This window comes from Leopardus geoffroyi, chromosome B4 (genome assembly GCF_018350155.1).
Source record: "Leopardus geoffroyi isolate Oge1 chromosome B4, O.geoffroyi_Oge1_pat1.0, whole genome shotgun sequence".
In the NCBI taxonomy this organism is placed as follows: domain Eukaryota; kingdom Metazoa; phylum Chordata; class Mammalia; order Carnivora; family Felidae; genus Leopardus; species Leopardus geoffroyi.
In genome coordinates this window covers 116,937,088-116,961,159 of record NC_059341.1, presented here as the reverse complement: position 1 = coordinate 116,961,159, position 24,072 = coordinate 116,937,088, and the positions used below count along the sequence as shown (strand labels likewise).

At 35.9% G+C, this 24,072-nt stretch overlaps 1 protein-coding gene across 13 annotated transcripts in view; it reads left to right on the top strand.

Annotated features, from left to right (window-relative positions):
- NR2C1 (nuclear receptor subfamily 2 group C member 1) overlaps positions 1-21,755 on the top strand; it is a 47,989-nt gene extending 26,234 nt beyond the window's left edge. For 10 of the 13 annotated variants that reach the window (XM_045462566.1, XM_045462559.1, XM_045462567.1 and 7 more), the window contains 6 exons: positions 75-240; positions 6,893-7,014; positions 13,191-13,330; positions 15,130-15,267; positions 16,832-16,937; positions 19,864-21,755. In XM_045462566.1, coding sequence (XP_045318522.1) covers positions 75-240; positions 6,893-7,014; positions 13,191-13,330; positions 15,130-15,267; positions 16,832-16,937; positions 19,864-20,038 — 847 coding nt within the window. In that variant the 3' untranslated portion in view covers positions 20,039-21,755. The remainder of the gene's footprint in view (positions 1-74; positions 241-6,892; positions 7,015-13,190; positions 13,331-15,129; positions 15,268-16,831; positions 16,938-19,863) is intronic. The other 3 variants (XM_045462572.1, XM_045462565.1, XM_045462571.1) reach the window with 2 other exon arrangements.
- The last annotated feature ends 2,317 nt before the right edge of the window (positions 21,756-24,072 follow it).

Here is a 24,072-nt window from a genome sequence, read left to right as displayed (position 1 = left end):
CCAGAATTTTATGTAGAATTTTTATTTTATTGTGGAGATTGGCCAAGCTCACAGCATCTGATGTTTCCTTACAGGGCATTTGATACTCTTGCAAAAGCATTGAATCCTGGAGAGAGCACAGCCTGTCAGAACGCAGTAGAAGGCATGGAAGGAAGCGTACACCTAATTGCCGGAGACTCAAGCATAAATTACATCGAAAAAGAGGGGCCACTTCTCAGCGATTCACACGTAGCTTTCAGGGTATTTCCATATATTTTTTATGTAATTTTTATGTTGTGTTACCATTTTGATCTTAATCTTCCTTTCAAAAATCAAAGTATATTTGTTGTGCTTTTAAAGTCAGAAATATTCCTGATAAAATCCAGAATAGCAGCTAGCACACATCTGACTATATAAAATAATAGCTCATTAAAGCATCCTGTTTATAAATCATGGTTATAATATCGTTTCATGATTTTAAGTCTATAAAAGCTAGGTTTTAGAACATTTAGACATAAATTTTGGATGTTGCTGTTGTTGTTAACACTAGTATTGTCATTCATGATGTATTGAATACCTTGGTTTTGTTCAGTGCCCACCTCCTACTACTTTAGTGCAAAGCCATATGTAAGACCCAGAGAGAACTCCATTATTATGTATTGCCCCAATTAGCTAGCTTTCAGTATTATTTTAAGAAGGTAAAAATTAGTTAACACATTTTAACTTTTGGCTTTTAACCATTTTGGAGGAGGTACATTTGTAGTTCCTTTTTTACTCTCCTAAATACATGTAGGATGGAAACAATACATGTAGAATGTTAGAAAATAATTTTGTAAGTGTTTGATTTGTCATGCAAATAATGTTGGGACTACAGCTATAGCAATACTAACCATTGAGGCCCTACATTAAGATCTTGATGTTTTGATCCCTCCATTTTAACCATTCTTTATCTTTACTAGCTATGAGTACTGTTAGAAAATCATATGCAAAGTGATTTAAAGCAGTCATAGCGAGTCCTGGAATATCTGAAGGAAATTGCTACTAACTTTACTGTAGATTATAAGTTTCCATGGATTTCTAATGAAAATATACACAGTTATCAAATAAATGTTTGTGTGACTGGTAGAAATAACACAAATCTAGCATTGGCTAAAACTGCATATTTTAAAATTTACATTTATAAAATTTGATTTGGTAGAAATAGCCACAGAGAAAACTCACAGTGACTTAATAATTGCTGTAACTTTATATAATCAGTAAAACATATCAGTGAAACCAATCTTCATGTAAAATTTTACCAAAGATAATCTATATGAAAAAAATTAGAAATGCTTTATTTGTACTGTAAACAAAAACTTTTTATGGGGACTATTAAAAATTACAATAGGAATAATCAATGCTATCCTTAAAAAATTATGGTAGGAGCTATGGACAAAGAGCAAAGCAAAACTGATTTTTTCCACATTGCTCTTTTTTTTTTTTTTTTTTTTTTTTTTTTTTTTTTTTTTTTTTTTTTTTGAGAGAGAGAGCAGGCTCCACGCTGTCAGCACAGAGCCTGACTTGGGGCTCCATCTCACAAACCATGAGATAATGAAGTGAGCTGAGATCAAGAATCTGATGCCTAAGCAACTGAGCCACCCAGCCCCCCCCCCCCCCCATTGCTCTTTCTTATTCTAAATAAAATACCTGCTTTTGTCATCTTAGTTTTATTTTCTACCTTTGGATTTAAATGGGAAGAAAGGGTGGGTAAAAGGAAGAAGATTACAAGGAAAAAGTTTATAGAAATGTAGAAGTAGTCTTTTTTTTTACTGTTGTTGGTCCTCAAAATTTTTCTTTCAAATATTTGATATGGACGGACAAATTAGGCAAATTAGAACTTTTTTTTCCTCTCTCCAGAATCGGTTTTTTTCTGTGCAGTTTTTGACCTGCTGTGCTCAGTATCCTCAGAATAAGCACTGTGAAATTTCTTGCTCCCCAGACAAAAAACAGCTCCTTTTTTCTCTGATTCTTGTTTGCAGATTTTCCGTTTTCCCACACTTCCCAGCTCAGCACTTTGTCATGGTTGGCTTTCTCATTGAGGTTTTATGGTCATGAGTTTCAAAACCTGACATCTGTAATCAGAAACTCACTTAATCTCTTAATATCTGGGCTAAGTAACATTTTGTTCCTGTCTTGCATTTTTATGTACTGTGTAGTTTGCAGCGTGCTTTCATGTGTGCATTGTTAAATTTGACCACAGTCCCTTGTGAAGGTTCGGATCTTTATTGTCATTTTGTGAATGAAAACCGATTTGGAGGTTTTCAGAGTCTTATTCAAAGCAATCAAAACAGAAAGGAGAAATAGTCTAATAATGCAACTTGGATTTTGGTTCCAGAGAATCTAAGACTATAGAAATATTTAACATTTTTATTAAACTCAGTTTTTGGTGTGATTTCGTGTACTTTATTCTTGATTCTTGCATTGTGATTACACAAAGAATCAAGGTGGATAGAATTTGCAGTTAGAAATAAGTGTGTGAGGCAGAGGTAGGTGATTTTCAAAACTGTTCTCTGCTCTGTATCATCTCAGTATGAAAATCACAATCCTGGGGCGCCTGGGTGGCGCAGTCGGTTAAGCGTCCGACTTCAGCCAGGTCACGATCTCGCGGTCCGTGAGTTCGAGTCCCGCGTCGGGCTCTGGGCTGATGGCTCAGAGCCTGGAGCCTGTTTCCGATTCTGTGTCTCCCTCTCTCTCTGCCCCTCCCCCGTTCATGCTCTGTCTCTCTCTGTCCCAAAAAAAATAAATAAACGTTGAAAAAAAAAAAATTTAAAAAAAGAAAATCACAATCCTTCTGGTCACCATGTTTGATGTTTAGGAGTCATCATCATTCTCCCCCCCCATCCTACTCCCCTCCATTCCCTAGTTGAATCCTAACTATTCTTTTGTTTTAATTTCTCCCTTCCTCTTCATTTTTATCACCATATTTCAAGGCCTTTTAAAATTTCTTACTTAAACTGTTACAGTAATATTTCTGCTTCCAGTCTCTTCATCCTGTGCCCTGGTAGCAAAGTGATGTGTGTTCAAAATCAATCCGGTTATGTTACTCTGCTACCCAGCAAGCCTTCTTTAGCTTCCCATTACCCATTTGAGATCCAAGCTCATGACATTTTAGGACGTTCCACATTCTGATTCTGTTGCCTGTCATTTCTTAGGCGTGGCATCCCTTTTTTAGCCCTTTCTATAGCTCATTTTGTTTCCATTTTATTCTTTTTTTTTTTTTTTAATTTTTTTTTTTTCAACGTTTATTTATTTGGGGACAGAGAGAGACAGAGCATGAACGGGGAAGGGGCAGAGAGAGAGGGAGACACAGAATCGGAAACAGGCTCCAGGCTCTGAGCCATCAGCCCAGAGCCTGACGCGGGGCTCGAACTCACGGACCGCGAGATCGTGACCTGGCTGAAGTCGGACGCTTAACCGACTGCGCCACCCAGGCGCCCCTCCATTTTATTCTTATATTGAGACTTGAGCACTTAACTTCGTACCTCACAATGAAATCTCAGTTGCGGTGCCTGGCTGGCTCAATTGGTAGAGTATGTGACTCTTGTTCTTGGGGTTGTCAAGATCTCAGTGAGTGGTTGCTGAATTATAATATTATAATGTGTAATCCAGGGTCACACAACTAATTAGTGACTGCTGGGAAGTAGAATTCAGATCTCCTAATTCAATTCAAACGATGTTTTAAAAGCTATCATTTAGCCTATTATCAGAATTACAGAAACTACTAGAAAGATAATTGTAGACAAGGAGCTTCTAAAATGAGTAGCCTAGTTGATGTCAACACTTTTAAAAATCATCTCAATATATTAAATGTGAATAAATTCAATGTGTATGATTCATTTATAAACCTAAAATTTCACAGGCATTTTTGGGAATCTCTTTAACATCTTTATAGTAGAAACTTATCTTCTCTATATAGAGGAAGATATCTTTGTCTTTGCAATTTAAAAGACTTGTCAAATAAATTCTTGTTTCTTCAGCAATAACTGACTGATTCATAATGCTAGAGGTATATCTTGCTTTAAGAAAATTAAGTATGTGAAACAGATACAAGATATGTCTTCTCTTTATGACACAACATGGCAGTACTTTAAATAGTGAATTCCTGTAGTTTATATTGCAAATGATTTCAATTTTCTGATTAAAGCACAGAAAATTCTCAACATTACCACCACTAGTGTATCAATCGAGGTACATCTGTATCTTTTAGCTCTTATATCTAATTTTAATACTGTAACTATTTTACCTTTTTTGAAGTGATTTTAATCTATTTGTTTTGTTTAAACAATTACTGTTTTGCATCTTACACCTCCCCCCCTAAAACTAGTAATCATTGGTAATTCCCCTAATCTTTCAGGCTTCCCACCCCCCCCCATCACCTTGGGCAATTCTGAAAAGGTATGATAGTTCCCAGTTTGTGTTTTATATACTTATGTGTAGAAACAGTTGCATCCTAATAATTACATTTAAAATGTTTAATATCTGCTTGCCTACAGTTCTCTTAAGAATTGTCTTAAATAATGGCATTTTAATTGACTACTCCAGTAAACATTTCTCAAGCATTTAAAAAATATTCTTGGGGTTCCTGGCTGACTCAGTCAATGGAGCATGCAATTCTTGATCTCAAGGTTGTGAGTTTGAGCCCCATGTTGGGTATAGAGATTACTTTAAAATATTTTTTTAATAAATACAGACAGACAGACATGCATACATACATACATACATGAATTCATTCTTCCCATGCATAGAATTTCAACTGTTAATTTCTCTTGTTTTATTAGTTGGCACCATTTATAAATAGGTAAGACAATTGTTGATACTAATAAACAAAGGCAGTTCATATTTTTACATTTTTATAAAAGTGGAGAACTTTTGTATCATTTTAATGAAAACTTTTTGATCATTTGTGATCACAGACAACTTTGAGAATCTGATTAAAGTTATATATCCATTCCCCCGAAAAATACATATGGGTACATCCACCTACCCCACCCCTGCCAAGGTAGCCACTGTTAAGTGTATGGTAGATTTCCTCCTGTCCTTTGTGTATATACGTATGTATGTATGTGCACATACACACACACACTGTCCCTCTCTCTTTAACATATATTGGGTCATCTAGAGACTGTTTCACAGTTGTTTCTACTTAGATGTCTGTGAGGTATTTTTTTTTCAATGCTATTACATCTCAGTTTATCTCACTAATTTTTTTTTTTTTTCAACGTTTATTTATTTTTGGGTGTTTCTTATGGGTGAAATTACATTTTATTTATAGCAGTGAAAGTGCTCTTTTTTTTTTCTAAGTTTATTTTGAGAGAGCCCTAGTGGGGAAGGAGCAGAGAGAGAGGGAGAGAGTGAATCCCAAGCATTCTCTGTACTGTCAGCACGGAACCTGACATGGGGCTTGAACCCACAAACCGTGAGATCATGATCTGAATCGAGATCAAGAGTCAGACACTCAACTGAGTGACCCAGGAGCCCCAAAAGTGCTCTTTAACAAGATTTTCAAAAATACTTTTAGAAGTGTTTTAAATGTGTGTGTGTGTGTTTTTAACGTTTATTTTTGAGACAGAGAGACAGAGCATGAATGGGGGAGGGTCAGAGAGAGAGGGAGACACAGAATCTGAAGCAGGCTCCAGGCTGCCAACACAGAGCCTGACGCTGGGCTCGAACTTACAGACCGTGAGATCATGACCTGAGCCAAAGTCAGATGCTTAACCGACTGAGCCACCCAGGTGCCCCTAGAAGTGTTTTAATGTGGGATCTTTATTTTCAACAGTTGGCGTGCATTTAAAATAACTACCTGAGGGGCACCTGGGTGGCTCAGTTGGTTAAGCATCTGACTTTGGCTCAGGTCATGCACTATCAGTGCAGGGCCTGCGTGGGATTCTCTCTCTCCCTCTCTCTGTGCCCCTCCCCTGCTCATGCACTCTCACTCGCTCTCTTTCTCTCTCTCATAAATAAATAAACTTTAAAAAATAAAATAAAATCACTACCTGAGGTCAGCAGTACAAACTGACTGTATTATAGCCACAGACACATTTTGTTTTACCTGTAGTTATTAAGTGGGGAGATTTCACACAGAACCTGCTCTTTGAAAAATAGAGCAGGCAGTCTTTAGCCCAAATTGACATGTTTTCAGTGTATGGAATTCAAGTCACAGCTTGCCCTTTATCTGGGAGTAGGCACTGCCCAGATGGCACCAGCAGGCCCAGTTCACTTATTCTCCTGATTGTGTAAGATTTAAATTTGTTATTCCCCACAGCCTGAATGAAGGGAATATTTAACATACAAGATTGCTCATTCAACTGAATTTGTGGTATATCATTATTAATAAAGGAAGAGAAGAAAAAAAAAAGCACATTGTTAGACCAAGACAGAAAGTAACTTTTAAAAACGCAACCAGAAGGGCGCCTGGGTGGCTTAGTCAGTTAAGCGTCCAACTTCTGCTCAGGTCATGATCTTGCGGTTCATGAGTTCGAGCTCCACGTCAGGATGTCAGGCTCTGTGCTGATAGCTCAGAGCCTGGAGCCTGCTTGGGATTCTGTGTCTCCCTCTCTCTGCCCCTCCCCTGCTCACACTCTGTCCCTCTCTCTCAAAAATAAACATTAAAAAAATTTTTTTTAATAAAAACACAACCAAAGAATATCACGATTGATATTAAGTAGGATTCTGCTTGTCTAAATATTGCTTTGTTAGCAGCTATGATCTACTCATTCTAAATCCTGTTTTTAGCTGTAAAATTCAGTGACTTGGATTATTTCAAGATTTGCCTTTGGTGACTATATCAAACTTATGTGATATGTTTATATTTTTCAAAGAAATTATAATTTAGAACTGTCATAAGATCATTTACCTCAGTCCCTGTTCACGCTAGCTCACCATGCCTTCTCCTATGCCTGAGTACCTGAATGTGCACTACATTGGGGAGTCTGCTTCCAGACTGCTGTTCTTATCAATGCATTGGGCACTTTCGATTCCTTCCTTCCAGGCTCTAGGGTAAGTGTTTTAAAGTCCTTGAGTATAAATGTGGTTTTATAGCACAAATATACACTAAGCAAGAACTTTTTTATTGGATGGATTTGCATTAAAGGAAGAGAATGGTATAACATTATAACTTAAAGTTTTGTTATTTATATGACAAATTATGGCAATTAGTATTATATTATTTTTTATGTAGGAACGGTATCCATGTTTCATAATTTGAGTTAATAATTCAAATGAAATGTGTGCAGTGGAGCTGATAAATCATGGCCAGCATTTGAAATAGGCCATCTTTGACCTGAAGATTGGGAGGCTGTAGGTATGTCTTGGGCTGTTGTTTCCCTCCCACCCCCTGTTTAGTGTTCATCTCAGGCATGTTAATAAGGAGCTGAAACTTGCACACAGTGAATATGTTTAAAAGTAGAAAAAGTTGTTTTCCAACTGTGGTTACAAAAAGTGGGGAAGGGGAAGAAAATGTAAACCCCATAGTACCACTCTGATAATTTAGAAGTACCTACCACTGAGGAACATATCAATAATCTGTATTCCATCAATATTACCTAAAATTTGCCAGGCTTATTTAGATTGCTTTAAAGTAACTAGTATGAAGAGACAAAGAGACCATGGAAAAATAAGCTCATAGTTAAAAAAGTGTTTTTCTAGTCACAGGACCTTACTCACCAATATGACTTCGTAAACAATACACTTTCATATCCTATACATCTGTTCTCCCATTTGCCAAATAGGAGCAATGACTTCCCATCCTTTATTCTTAAAGAATATTTTTTAATATAACTAAGAAGCATATCTCAGTCATGACTTTAAAAAAACATACATAGAGGGGCACCTGGGTGGCTCAGTCGTTTGGGCATCCAACTTCAGCTCAGGTCATGATCTCACATCTCATGAGTTTGAGCCCCGCATCGGGCTCTGTGCTGACAGCTTGGAGCCTGGAGCCTGCTTCCAATTCTGTGTCTCCCTCTCTCTCTCTGCTCCTCCTCTGCTCACAAGCTGTCTCTCTCTCAAAAATAAATAAAGATTAAAAAAAAAGCATACATAGAAACCCCACCATAATTTGGTTTATAATTTAGTGTTGGATATACCATAAGTTAAATCACAGTACTTAACTAATACAATTACATAGATTGAAAGCCAGATTTAAATGGTTAACCTTTAAAACTATTGTTAGCACTTTCTCTCAAAATAACAGAGTTTTCAGAATTACTTCAGTCTTTTTTAACAAAAAATTAAAATATATAAATTTACATATAACACCATTGATCTTATAACACTGTTGATCTTAAGTACTTCTGTTAAATTAAGTTTGATTATCCTATGGAAACATTCTCCAAATGTTAAAGAAACCAAAAATAAAGCCTGAGATTTCCAATCATAATACAGTTTTATATTGGCAGCCGCATTTCCCTGTGACCTGTACTGAAAATTGGTTTCAATGTAACAGCCACAGGATTCCTTGCAATTAGAATTAACCATTGGTATAGTATTTGAGGCCATTAATTGCTACAGAAACTCTTAACTATACGCATCTAGATAATTTGTAATTTGATTTAATCAGATGGAAGAAGGCTAGGTACTAATGGTGGAAAATCCTGTTGTGTGGTAATAAACACTACTCTGAATCTCCTAGAAACTGACATTCGTTGCATTTTTATTTATAGACACAAAATTTGGAAACAAAGCCCTAATTATACAGACAGAAACAGATAAGCAACATTAATCATTTTCTAAAAGTTGAGTTTGTGTTGATAACTTACTTGAATGGAAGGGAACAGTAGTTTCAAGAATCTTAAACAGTAGATGGTTAATACTGTTTGTATTTTATAGTACTTTATGCTTTACAAGGATATTACTTTTCTGTTACAAGATTTGAAGTCTCAGTACTTACAGGAATTCAATTGTTTTTCACTTCTGTCTGCATAATTTAGATGACTACACAGTAGTAGGTTCATTTATGAGCACTTGGCATGATTTGTCAGCAGTCCCGTCTACCTAGATTCTTGTCATATAACCAAAAGTTCTAAACCATCACTATTTGCTATAGGAGATTTTATTTGCTGAGTAACTCAAGAAACCTTCCATTAAATGCTGAGCCTTAAAGTTGAATCTTTTTAAATCCCACTGAAACAAAGTAATGTTTACTATGGCTGTGGGTTTAAAACCAGCTCTATTGCCCTATCACTGACTACTTTTCTCTAAGGACCATGCCTTCCTTTCAAACAAATGCTGCTAGGTAAAGTACAATGCCTTGGGTTTATTTGTGAAGAAGACAAATGGTTATGTTATCCCCGGGCAATAGTGACTTCCAAAGTCCTGTTACTTTATCAAAATAAATAGTGTAAACGATGATCTGATCTCTAATTATGAGTACTATGTACATATTTTAATGAACTTAACAGTATAGTACAATAGTTAGAGACAAGTACCTCTACCTATTTATAAAAGAAGTTGACCCACTTACTGTTATGCAACCTAGTGTTTTTATTTATCAACACGGGCATTGCTTTCGGTGTACCTGATACATTAATTATTTCTGTCTAGCTCCTTTTGCTTTTCAAAGGAAAGATGTTTTGAAAATAGGTACTATTATGTGATTATAATAATCATTTGTTTTTAACTGAAGAAAGTTGACAGCAAACATGCCCTTACCATCACAAAATATTAGCTATAAATGGGGAGTCTACTGTGAAATTGCACTTTAGCATCTTACTTGCTAAAATTTGTTGTGAATTACACAAAAACATAGACTTTGAACACCTGAACACCTGGGTTCAAATGCTGGATTTATTTATCTGCTAGCTTTGCTACTTAATTAACAGCTCCATTTCTACATCTGTAAATTAGAAGCAGAAATGCTTTCTTGCTGGATAGGCTACTTAGCTGAGAATGATGAATGTAAATTACCTGACCCAGTACTTTGCAGTACTGCTGCAAAGTAGATTATCAGTGCTCATTTTCCATCGTTCTTTCAGGAACCTTCCTTTTAAAGAGGACTTGCTGTTTTCCTTTCCTAATGAACTTTCTGAAAACGTATTTGAAAAGCATGGCTAACTATAATACAAGGATATTTCGGGTTTTGTTTTGGATGAAGATGTAAATATAGATATCTTTCCAGAATTAATCTCCATATTTAGCTCTTTTACTTTTCCTTTGGAAACAAAATAATGTGGCTTATTTCTCAATTGCCACTTTTCATCATTTTTCCCTTAAGGTATTCAAAACAATTTTGTTATTCCTCACCCTCTGCAAAGTTACTCCTTAACCTTTTCTCTGAATCTCCTACGACAATGTCAAAATACTTTCTTAGTACTAGATGTAGCACAGGCCAGTAAGAGCTTTGATTTTTTTTTTTTTTTTTTTTGGTCGGTTGGCTGTATTCATTTTCCTTTCTTGTGTCCACTAATTACTTTGGTTAACTGTTTCCTCTTGGAAACTTCAGAATCAGGCGCACTTGGTGACTCAGTCAGTTAAGCATCCAACTCCACATGGCATGTGGGATCAACCCCCCTATTGGGCTCTGCTGAGAGCACAGAGCCTGCTTGGGATTCTCTCCCTGTCTTTCTGCCCCTCCCCCACATGCACTCTCACAAAATAAATATTTAAAAAATAAATAAATAAAGATAAAACTTCAGGGGGTGCCTGGGTAGCTCTGTTGGTTAAGCATCAGACTCTTGATTTCAGCTCAGGTCATAATGTCATGGTTCATGGGATCAAGATCAAGCCTCATGATCAAGATCAACCTGTTAGCACAGGTTGGGATTCTCTCCCTCTCTCAAAATCAATAAATGAACAAAAAAATAAATACTGGAGTATAGAAACATAAAGTAAAATTTCATTCTCCAGAGATAACTAACCCCAATATTAACAGTTTGGCATCCTACCGCATCTTTTCCGTGCAGAAATAATCATATATACACTTACATATCATATTCTTTGCCTTTCTTTTTACACTTAGATGATGGATTTCTTCCTATGTCAACACATGTAAATTTATTCTTAGTGGTTGCCTAGTATTCCCTTTTACAGGATTTATTATTTACGTACTTATTCCTTATTAGTAGACATTTAGGTTCTTGCTAGTTTTCTTTGTTATTCTATCCACTGCTACAATAAGCATTGTTGCATTGTATGTATACTTTTGCCTACTTTGAGTAGTTCTATAAAATATGTTCTTACAAAAGGAGTTGCTGAGTCGAAGAGGTTGCTGAACCTATAGAAAAATAGGTTCTATTTTTTTGAAAGATAGGTACTATTAAATTGTCCTCCAAAAAGATGTTGAGCCAGTTAATCAGTGCTTGTGTGAGAATGAATTCTTATTTTCTCACACCCTCCTCAATTCTGGATTTTTATCCTTGTTTTCTGATACATGAAAATAGTATTTTGTTCTCTTTTATTTTGTTCGATTTTAAGATTGAAATTTTACATCATTTTTTATATGGACATTTGAAAATGCTGATTTTCTTTTTATTTAAACTTCACTTTCAAATAAATTTTAATTTGCAAAACAAATTGGTACTGCCCTACATGTTTTTGTTTTTTAAGTTCTTTCCCAGCTTTCTCTACTCACATGTCAGCCCTTCAAACAGACCTTCTCTAGCCACCTTATCTGAACACTCCCCATTTTTTGATGCATCATCCTATTATAGTAATGGAGAATTTTTATTACCTGAAACTAACTTAATGTGTGTATAACTATATGCATGTGTGTATAATATTTATATAAAATATGTGAAATAATATTTCTTTACTATGTTTATCTTTTTCGTGGAGGCAGACTTAATCCATCCTATGTATTGCTATTTTTCCAGTGCCTTGAATACTACCTGGCATATACTTTATTTTATGCCCTACTCACCTAACTCTTAAGTTTGCATCTTGTAGTAACTGAGCAGGATATATAGGACATACAGTGTCTCTTCATTTTATATAATTAAGCAGCTGAGACCTGAGAATCTTATTAGCCAGATTTCAAATGGATAATCAGTGGATGATGTAGGTTTAAAAACCTTGGTTGACTTCTATTCCAATATTTTTTTCTACTCCCTCATGCTCTTGAAATTTCTTATTCAGAAGTTCAGGAAAGGACCTTATTTTCATTATTCCTAGTAAAATCCTCGTTATCTCATTTTAAAAAAAAGTTGCAGTTGGGGGGCACCTGGGTGGCTCAGTCAGTAAGCGTCCAACTTTGGCTCAGGTCATGATCTTGTGGTTTGTGAGTTTGAGCCCTGCGTCAGGCTCTGTGCTGACAGTTCAGAGCCTGGAGCCTGCTTTCGGATTCTTTGTCTCCCTCTCTCTCTCTGCTCCTCCCCCACTCACACTCTGTCTCTCTCTCACAAATAAACACTAAAAGGGGCGCCTGGGTGGCTCAGTCGGTTGAGCGTCCGACTTCAGCTCAGGTCACGATCTCGCGGTCCGTGAGTTTGAGCCCCGCGTCGGGCTCTGGGCTGATGGCTCAGAGCCTGGAGCCTGCTTCCATTCTGTGTCTCCCCCCCTCTCTGCCCCTCCCCTGTTCATGCTCTCTCTCTGTCTCAAAAATAAATTAAAAAAAAAACGTTAAAAAAAATAAAAAAAAAACACTAAAAAATTTTTGTTTTTAAATAAATAAAACTAAATTAAAAATAAATTTTTTAACATTTATTTATTTTTGAGAGAGCATGAGCAGGCACCCCTAGGTATCTCATTTATAGGGATACTAATATCCTATCTGAAACATACAGAACAAACCATTTCTCCCAGGAAGTTGGTTGCTTACCTATCATCAAATCATTCTAGTTACCCTTACATAAAAAAGCACTTACCTGAATTTAAACCGAAAGAAAACTTGGGAGAGTTTTTAAATGTATGCTTTTGCTTTTAATATTTTTTAAAATAATCTATATTCCATGTTTCCATGAAATGTGGGATTAAACCCCTAACTTTTAGTTTGCAATACTACCTACAACTGTTCTTATAAACTGGCTGATTAATTAGTAAGCTAGCTAATATTTAAATTTATAAGCCTTCCTCATCAGTTGCTATTCATTATATAAGACAGAATTGACCAGGTCCATGCCCAATTGGTCCTTCTAGAATAATTTTAGCTAAGTAATATTTTATTTTTAAATAGATGAATCAGTTGTAAAGTTTATAAAATACATATTAATATCTGGTATGTGTTGTGTTTGTTTTAATAGGCAAGAAAATAGCATATCTTTGGTGAAAGCTTATTGGAATGAACTTTTTACTCTTGGTCTTGCCCAGTGCTGGCAAGTGATGAATGTGGCAACTATATTAGCAACGTTTGTCAATTGTCTTCACGGTAGCCTTCAGCAAGGTAAGGAGCATTTTATTTATTTCCTTTTCTAGGAGATAAGAGGAGGGGAGAGCATCAGTTTTATAAAGTAGAAGTTAAATATCTGATTAATGTTTTAGGTACCAGCACCCTTTTTGCTTGAGATAATTTCTACATTTTGATAAATTCATCCATTAATCACCCAAAAATATTTTCAAATCAGAGCACAACAAAATTGTTCATTGGGATATATTCTCTCACTTAAACAGTCCCAGAACAATCTTGACTCTCTTTCCTTTTCTTGATGCCAAGATGATTACAGCTTTCATTTATTTGAGGAGATAGGCAGTCATTGATTTACAAATGTTTAACTTCAGGTTGGCTTGTGACTAACCACAAGCATGCCCCATCCTCAAATGGGAAGAACTGCTTTTTGAATTCAGGAATAATTTACAAATTGGGAGTCATGTGATATTTCCTTAGCATGTTTTACATTATTTTTATTTAGTTATTTTTTTTGAGTGCCAACTCTTTTGTGTGTGTGTACTTTTTGTTTTTTAATTTTTATTTTTTATTTTTTAAAATTTACATCCAAATTAGCATATAGTGCAACAATGATTTCAGGAGTAGATTCCTTAGTGCCCCTTACCCATTTAGCCCATCCCCCCTCCCACAACCCCTCCTGTAACCCTCAGTTTGTTCTCCATATTTATGAGTCTCTTCTGTTTTGTCCCCCTCCCTGTTTTTATATTATTTGTTTCCCCTCCCTTATGTTCATCTGTTTTGTCTCTTAAAGTCCTCATATGAGTGAAGTTATATGGTTTTTGTCTTTCCCTGACTAATTTCACTTAGCATAATACCCTCCAGTTCCATCCACATAGTTGCAAATGGCAAGATTTCATTCTTTTTGATTGCCGAGTAATACTCCATTGTATATATATATGCCACATTTTCTTTGTCCATTCATCCATCGATGGACATTTGGGCTCTTTCCATACTTTGGCTGTTGTTGATCTGCTATAAACATGGGGGTGCATGTGTCCCTTCAAAACAGCACACCTGTATCCCATGGATAAATGCCTAGTAGTGCAATTGCTGGGTCGTAGGGTAGTTCTATTTTTAGTTTTTTGAGGAACCTCCATACTGTTTTCCAGAGTGGCTGCAGCAGCTTGCATTCCCATACATTATTTTTAAGTCATCTTCCATTTCCTGTTTAAGGGCAGAAAAATCACCTTAATGTCATCAACAGTAGATCCTGCTAGAAGGTTGCACTACATTCCTATCTTACTTATGGACTCCTGGTCTTGATTCATTTCTCATGAATTTGTAATGAGTTATACACAGCCTACCTTCACTAAAGCTATGGTTGACTAATCAGATGTATTTTAAACACTATAAATTTTAAAAGTTCTTATAAAACTATTCAACTTTTCTTTTGGTCTTGGTAGTGTTTTTTGCTAAGTGTTTCTACTTTAGTAGTGTTGGTAACTTTTAAAAACTCTAAGCTTAAATTAAATCTTGTTATCAAAATCTGAGTCTTGTAGGCTAGTTTTTCAGGAGGTTATCTTTACAGCTTATCTTCTCAAAGATGTATCTTGAAAGGAAACACTAAATTTGTTGAGGTTTTTGTTTTGTTTACTAACAGCTTGTTTTTTTCTTGAATGAGCACTATCTGAAGATCATTAATTAGTTTCATCTTTGCAGTGATACAGAATTTTAAACATTTATAGATTGGCTGTATTCAAAACTGGAAATTATTGAGAAGGAAATGTCTTGGGTAAAAATAGATATACATTTTAGCCCAAAACTAGAAGCTTTTGTCTGTTTGTTTTTAATTAAAGATAAAATGTCAACAGAAAGAAGAAAATTATTGATGGAGCACATCTTTAAACTACAGGAGTTCTGCAACAGCATGGTTAAACTCTGCATTGATGGATATGAATATGCCTACCTGAAGGCAATAGTACTCTTCAGTCCAGGTACTACATAAACATTTACTTCTTATTTACCATACAGTGGCTGGGGGTATGGGGAAATGGGAACCCTCATACATTGCTGATGGGAATGTAAAATGATGCAGTTAAAGTGGAAACAGCCCAAGTGTCCATCAACAAATGAATAAACAAAATGTAACATCTACATATCCACATACAGCAGAATATCATTGCACCATTAAAAGGAATGAAATTCTTGGGGCGCCTGGGTGGCGCAGTCGGTTGAGCGTCCGACTTCAGCCAGGTCACGATCTCGCGGTCCGTGAGTTCGAGCCCCGCGTCGGGCTCTGGGCTGATGGCTCAGAGCCTGGAGCCTGTTTCTGATTCTGTGTCTCCCTCTTTCTCTGCCCCTCCCCCGTTCATGCTCTCTCTCTGTCCCAAAAATAAATAAACGTTGAAAAAAAAAATTTTTTTTTAAAAAAGGAATGAAATTCTGATACATGCTACACCATGGTTGAAAACAGTATCCTAAGTGAAAGAGGCTAGTTACAAAAGATCACATTTTACTTGATTCCATTTCTATGAAATGTCTAGAATAAGCAAGTCTGTAGAGACATAAAATATATTGGTGGTTACCAGGGACTAAGGAGCGAGGAGCATGGAAAGTGACTAACAGGCACAGAGTTTCTTTTGGGGTAACAAAAATCTAAAGTGTTCTAAATGTTTTGGGATGATGGTTGCGTAACTGTGAATATACTAAAAACTATTGAATTATACACTTTAAATCAGTGAATTTTATGGATGTTAGACATTTATCTAAGTATGAGAAAGAAAGTTGAAGAAATCATCGAAATGACATAGTTATGGTCACATCAGCATTTGAATTCTTCGGCATATTTTGCTAGGCATCGCTAATAGGCAAATGAAAGATGAGTATTGTTTTGTTAATGGGTTAAACTTCTAAACATCTGATTAGAGTTACCAACAGGTAGAAAAATGTCTCCTGTGTTCCTGACAGTTTGTAGCTTTCACATATGGTAAAATGACAGTAAGTTCAATGGTCAATTTCTGAATAAGGAAAATTGACTGTTCTTTTAGACTGTGTTTTTTATTTTGGTATGTATTTCTGTTCTTGTGCATCATAATAAAATTATCTGAGAAAACCTGCTTTTTACACTCAGTGATTCCAATAAGATGATTAAAGCTTTTTTTTTTTTTTTAACTGTTTCTTATAATGTTTCACGTAAGTTAATAATATATATCTACATTTTAATCACAACCAATTTGCCACCTTCATTTTCCTTAAGTTTGAGAGAACACAGATGTGATACAATGTAATTTTATTTTATTAAATATTCTCAATATTTTTTTTTTTTATTTATTTTGAGAGAGCACATGCGGGAGGGGCAGAGAGAATCCTAAGCAGGTTCTACACACTGTCAGCACAGAGCCTGATGTAGGGCTCACACTCAACGAACCTTGAGAACATGACCTGAGCCAAAACCAGGAGTCAGACACTTAACTGACTGAGCCACCCAGGTGCCCCGCTCTGTACCTTACTAAATGAGCATTTAGAACTAGGGTAACAATGTATTCTTTGATGTTTCAGATCATCCAGGCCTAGAAAACATGGAACAAATTGAGAAATTTCAGGAAAAGGCATATGTGGAATTCCAAGATTATATAACCAAAACATACCCAGATGACACCTACAGGTATCTACAAGTTAAATTAGTTAATTAAATACATCCTAAAATTTTTTGTGAATCTGTTATTTTTTTTTTCCATCCCAAGAGTAATTCAGTGTTTTGGTCACCATGGACCTTTGAAATAGCTAATGCTTTTAAAAGCAATAGTACATTGTTGTGAGTGATTTACAGGTAGTATTTCACACAATTCTTACAATGCTATAAGGAAACTGAAGAGAGAGGTTAAATAACTTACTCAAGGTTACACATAAATGGCAGGGCCTGCCTGTGAACCCAGGTTGTATAACTCTAGTGCCCAAACTCTGTTTTCTTCAACTGAAATAAGGGATTTTATTAGTAAAAGGGAAAAAATAGGAATGAATGAATAAAAACACCATTCGACTATTTTATAGGTAATTTAGAAATTTGGTTTATGATATTTCTACCAAGGTATTTCTTGATAACGTCCTTTGAAAAAAATTTTTGGAAGATCCAACTCCGTTTTTGAAGAGGAAACCATCTTGGAGAATAGTAGTGAAGCACATGGCTTTCACAGCCAGAATACCAGGCAGGGTTTGACTCTTGACCGTAGCTGTGTGACCTTGGGCAAGTTATTCAACTTCTGTGTTTCAGTTTCTCTATTAAATGTAGACAGTACCCACATTTTACAATTGGTATAGTGGTTGAATCAGTTCATATATGTAAATAGCCTAGGACAGTGCCTACTACATAGTATGTTACATATATAGTATACATATATGTAATATAATATATAGTATATATATTTATAGTAAGGGCTATATAAATGTGTTTACTAATATTATTCTTAATTTTACATCCTTCAAACTAATAAAAGAATGTTTTGCATAAAATAATTTTTTACAGGGGTGCCTGGGTGGCTTAGTTGGTTAAGTGTCCAACTTCAGCTCGGGTCATGATCTTGCGGTCCAGGGTTCAAGCCCCACATCAGACTCTGCTGACAGCTCAGAGCCTGGAGCTTGCTTCGGAATCTGTGTCTCCCTCTCTCTCTGCCCCTCTTCCACTTGTGCTCTGTCTCTCAAAAATAGACATTTTTAAAAAATAAAATAACATTTTATAGATAGTATGTAATAGATTTATAAGCCAGTTCCACCTTGAAAATCATCCTTAGTTTATCTAACCGGTTTTCCTACCCTGCTTCCTACCAGCTTTATTGTTGCAGCTCAGCTGTTGGGAATAAACAGGAACTGAGTAATTTGAGGAGGAGAGTATTGGCTACAGGAAGGTGACGTAATCCTGGTTTCAGTTGGTCTCAAATGTTTGGGTACAAGACCTTAGACTATGGGCGGGATAAACATACCCAAGCTTTTTGGAATGGTTTTTATTGTTGTTGTTGGTTTTGTTGTGATTGCTTTCAGTTTTTTAATGTTTCAAAACTTGTTTTATACCTCATTATACAAATTAAATTGTTCCTCCTCTTTGACATATAGTTTTTGCTGACCTCTCTTCCATTAGGTTCCAGGTGCTTTGACTGATCGCTGGAACTCTTTCTCAGTTTCTTACATTCTGATTTATTTAAAAATAATAAATTATCAGAGCACCTGGGTGGTTTGGTCAGTTAAGTGTCTGACTCTTGATTTCACTTCAGGTCATGATCTCACAGTCAGGAGATCAAGCCACACATGGGGTTCTGTGCTGACAGCACAGAGCCTGCTTGGGATTCTCTCTCTCTCCCTCTCTCTCTGCCCCTCCCCCACTTACATGCATATGCTCTCTCTCAAAAATAGACTTAAAAATTGTAATAAATTAGCAGCAGTTTTCAACTTATAATATGCCTTCATGCAAGGTATGGGCCTGCCTTTAAGATCCTCAATAGCATAGAAACTGGCAGGGATCATTTCATTAATCTTCATCATAACACAGAGAGATGGCTAACACACATTCACAGAGGTAGGGGAGCAGGTGAATTAAGATTTGAACCCAGTGGTCTTGATTCCATATTCTGTGCTCTTCCCAGTAGTAACTGTTGCCTGCTTTACCATTTCCATTTGTCTTTTTGATTACCATTGAGCCCCATGTGTCCTGATAGCACAAAATATTGTTGTTCTTATAACCTCAACTGAGTTTCTAAGCCACTTTTTTTTTTAAGTTTATTTATTTATTTTGAGAGAAAGAGAACATGCACATGGAGGGGAGGGGCAGAGAAAGAGGGAGAGACAGAGAGAATACCAAGCAGGCTCTGTACTGTCAGCACAGAGCCCAATGTGGGGCTCAATCCCACGAACTGTGAGATCACGACCTGAGCCGAGATCAAGAGTTGGATGCTTAACCCACCGAGCCACCCAGGTGCCCCAAGTTTCTAAGCCATCCTTAAATGTATAATGTGATCTGTGTTTTAATAACTTAGTTCCATGGTCCATATGACCAAGTGGAGGCAACACAGTGTAGCAGTTAAGAGCAAGGCTTTCCAGTGAAGTCTGTCAGACTGCACTTATAGCCAGATGATTGTCATGTATTCTGAGGCTTGAGAATACTTAAGTTTTGTTTTGTTTTTTGTTTTAATGTTTATTCATTTTTGAGAAAGAGGACAGAGCATGAGCAGGGATGGGGAAGAGAGAGGGAGATACAGAATTCAAAGCAGGCTTCAAGTTGTCAGCACAGAGCCTGATGCGGGGCTCGAACTCACAAACCGTGAGATCATGACTTGAGCTAAAGTCGGACACTTAACCAATTGAGCCACCCAGGCACCCCGAGAATAAGTTTTTATTTAAGTTTTATTTTAAGTTATTTATTTTAAGTTTATTTTATTTTGTTATTTAAGTTTTTATTTTATTTAAATTTTTATTTTAACTGGTGAAAATTAGATCTTTATTAAATTAGACTTCAACCAGGTACATGCAGAAATTGCTCCTAGTTTTCTACTAAATCTCTTTTTTATTTACCCCTTGTTTTTTCCTTCCCCTTTATTTTTCAGGTTGTCCAGACTACTGCTTAGATTACCAGCTTTGCGATTGATGAATGCTACTATCACTGAAGAATTGTTTTTCAAAGGCCTCATTGGCAATGTACGAATTGACAGTGTCATCCCACATATTTTAAAAATGGAACCTGCAGATTATAACTCACAAATAATTGGTCACAGCATTTGAAATCTGAGATATCAGTGTAAACTTACTGTTCTTTCCTGGAACACAAAATGACACCAAATTAAACTAGTTACTTCCAGGGTATCTGGAAATTTTGACTTTAAAGAGTAACCAAAAACCAAGGTGTTTTTATTTTAACTTTTTAAGAATTTTTGAAGTGACTGGGCAGGTATCAGGAATCAGAATTTCCTTTCCTGCCTTATTTAAGTGAATAAGAAATATTATGAATTTATTCTTGGTTAAGAGGACACCTTAAGCTGTCACTTCTTGGCGTCTACACTAAGATCTCTTATTATATTTTATCTTATAAAACAAATAAATTAGTCTTTTTTTTCCAGAATTGTGTTCTATTCATATTTTTCATTATGAACTAGTACAAACACTTAATTGTCAGAAATACCTAAGGATTTCCTTGCATTTTACTCTTAATATATAATCTGTTTTAATTACCACGTAAAAGAAGATTCTTTTATTCTCAGTGGCATAATGATAACATTAGAACCATAGGAAATAATAACTGAATATATATATTTTTTGTCTTTTGTAAATATTATGGTACCTTTAGCATATACCACTCTCATTGCTGGCAATGAGACATAGGCCATTTATGATCTCAAGACTTTTTTTAGTGTTGTATATTATTAGTTACAAGCACTTTTTATTTATGTATGTAGCAGAAAATTGTTTTTGAGAATGAGGTAGGATTCATGTTTTAATATTTTTGGTTTACTGCTATGTTTTAAAGTAGTAGAGACTGAGCCCCAAATGTTTCAGTATTTCAAAATGGATATTAAAATTATTGCTTTTCCATTCCACAAACGGCATTTGACTTCTCTCCCTCTTTCCTGACCTGCATTATAACTTCCTGACCCTTCAATGAGTTTTAGCCAGTTTCTTTTAGGGCCTTAGAAATACCCAATTTGTTAAATAATGGATTTCTCATAGCCAATCTGTGTTTTCAAGGTGAGTTAAACAATTATTTTAAAGCAAATTGGTAATTTTCAAAAATTTACGTTTTTTAACCTGTAAAGGAATATGCACTGATATTTGATATTTCACCCTAAAGGAGGGAAAGCTATTTTAACAAGAGTATGCACATCAACCTGAAGCCTTGTTGCCACAACAAAACCATTTTAGACTCCCTGGATGCCTTCCACAGTAATGTTTTCCTCAGCAGACCTGATTAACTGTTAAATCTTTCCTTGCTCTGATTGTCATAATGAATTTTGGTTTATCTATTTGTTGATTTTTTGAAAATATGGAGATTTTATTGCACTCAGAGTACATTTTTATAAAGATTTTTGCAACAGAAGAAAAGCTGAATTTAGGGGAGGATGTGGATTTTACTAATTGTTACTTTATAGTAAATCAGAAGTTTAAAAGTATCAACTTTCAGTCTTTACCAACTTATTAAGGGAAATTTTTTCCCCTATTTTAAATGTAATTTTTATCAACAGTTTTATTTATAATTATCAACTGGGAAAAACTACATTTAGTATAAAATATTCAAATGGAAAAATCAGTAGGTTTATATCTTTATAAACCCATTGAAGTAAGCCAAGGATTCAGGAAAATAATTCTTTAAAATAATATACTAATGGTTAATTAAGATACATTTTTCTTTCAGGTATTTTTCCTGAATAAATTTGTAGTTATATTTGGAAGTATTTTTAAAACTCTATTAAAATGTGACCTGCATTAAAAATGTCGATTTATTTGATTTCAGAGTGTTTGGTCATCCGTTTGTTCTGTTAAGAAATCTCTAACAGAATTTATTAAAGTACTTCTAGGAAGGGAAATGCATGGAAAACATTTCCATATCCAGTATTTTAGGATTATTTACAACTCAGTTTGAAGACTTTCAGCTAAAACTGCAGATTAACTATTAATTTATTTTCTCTCCTGAAGTCTTAGTAAAATAACACAATGTGTAAAGTGTAACCACACAATGAGAAATGAAACAGGAAACAAGAAATCAAAGGAAAGCAAATTCAGTAAATTCTTAGAAAACAAAATGGAGGTAGAGAGAGACTAACTGACTTATTAGCAGAGCCGGAATCAAGGAAGCTCTAATCAGAGTGCCTGCAAAAGGCAGTTCACTGAGAAAGATGCCAGTAGCCAGAAAAGATGCTCGGTATCTGGAAGAACTGGTGTTCATATTCAGAGATGATGCTTGGGACATTTTAAAAAAAGAAAAAGAAAAGCTTGGTTGCAAGTCTGTGTACAGAATTATTGAATTATCTTTTTCTACCTTTAGGTCAAGTGACCACTTTTGTCCTTCCAGCTTTTTGAGCAGGAGGCAGAGGTTAATTCTCTTTAGAAATGAACTGGAAGATCCGAGGATTTCCAGGGTACCAGGGATAACAGCTTGGATTAGTTATATGAAGGGTTGAAAATACAGATTAAGTGAAAATCTGCATTCTGAATATGGGCTCCCTAATCATGTTCCCACAATGCTGGCCATTGGAATAGGCTTCTCTGCCAGGATTTTTTTTCTTCAGAGAAATTAATTGGCCTTAGAGAAAAGATCTCCAGGTACTCACTTTTGGTTGTACCTTGATGAAAAGCCTCTTTGCTACTTTATCACTCTTCAGTGAAGCCAACTAATTTCCAAATTATATATACGTATATATATAAACATACATACACACACATATATATACAGACATACATACATACATATACGTGGGGTTTCTGTTCAGGTCTTTAGTGCCTACTATTAAATATGAATTTAGAACCAGGATCACTAGATAATTGAGGAAAATCTCCAGTACCTAAAAGAACAGACATTCTTAGGTCCCAGGGGAGGCAAATATAATCCAGGGATCAGAAAAATATCCACCTCCAGGGGCACCTGGGTGGCTCAGTTGGTTAAGTATCCGACTTCAGCTCAGGTCATGATCTCACTGTTTGTGAGTTCTATGCTGACAGCTCAGAGCCTGGAACCTGGTTCAGATTTGTGTCTTCCTCTGTCTCTGCCCCTCCCCTGCTCATGCTCTGTCTCTCTCTCTCAAAAATAAACATTTTAAAAAAATTTTAAAGAAAAATATCCACCTCCAGAGGTAATATTTTGAAAGATGTTGTATCCATTAAATGAGAACAGGATGCTTTGAAAAGGGAAATTTGGTCTGTATGTCCTCTCTCTCTGCCCCTCCCCCGCTCACACTCTCATTCTCTCAAATATGAATAAACATTAAAGAAAAGGGAAATTTGGGGCAAGTAACTGTCCCTGGAAATTAAAAATGATAGCCAAAGTGATTCATTAGGAGGGTTGGAAGATAAAGTTTTTGAGAAACTCCCCCTGAAAGTATAACCAAAAGATAAAGTAAGAAAAAATAAAATTAGAGAATCAAATCAGGAGGCCTAACATTTTATAATAACAAGAGTTAAAGAAAGAAAACAAAGGCTTGAGGTAAGGAAATTATTACATAATACAAGAAAAGGTCCACGAAGGGATATGTGTCTCTAGGTTGAAAGGATCCACGCTTTAAATGAAAAAGATCCTTACTGTCTTAATATCAGAACAATATAGTCAGAGAAGATACCATATTGCTGCTTCTAGCAATATAGTGGAATCAGTAGGTACCATGAAGGCCTTTGATCTGTTGCTGGGTTCATGAGTCTGACATGAGTTTTCAAAGAAGTCTAAAGTTGGTGCAGGTCCTGAGTTCTGCCCCTCACCCCCTACCCCACTCCCTGTTCTGGCAGAAGCAAATACACATCTTTTCTGGAAAAAGTATCTGTAATTTTTTTTTTAACATTTATTCTTCAGAGACAGAGTGAGTGGGGGAGGGGCAGAGAGAGAGGGAGACAAAATCTGAAGCAGGCTCCAGGCTCTGAGCTTTCAGCACAGAGCCCAACATGGGGGCATGAACTCCCCAACCACGAGATCATGACCTGAGCCAACATTGGACGTTTAACTGAGCCACCCAGGCCCCCCCCCCCAAAATATCCATAATTTAGATCAGAAGTTGGCACACTTTTTTGTGAAGGGCCAGGAAGTAAATATTTGTTTTACTTTGTGGGCCATCCTGTGT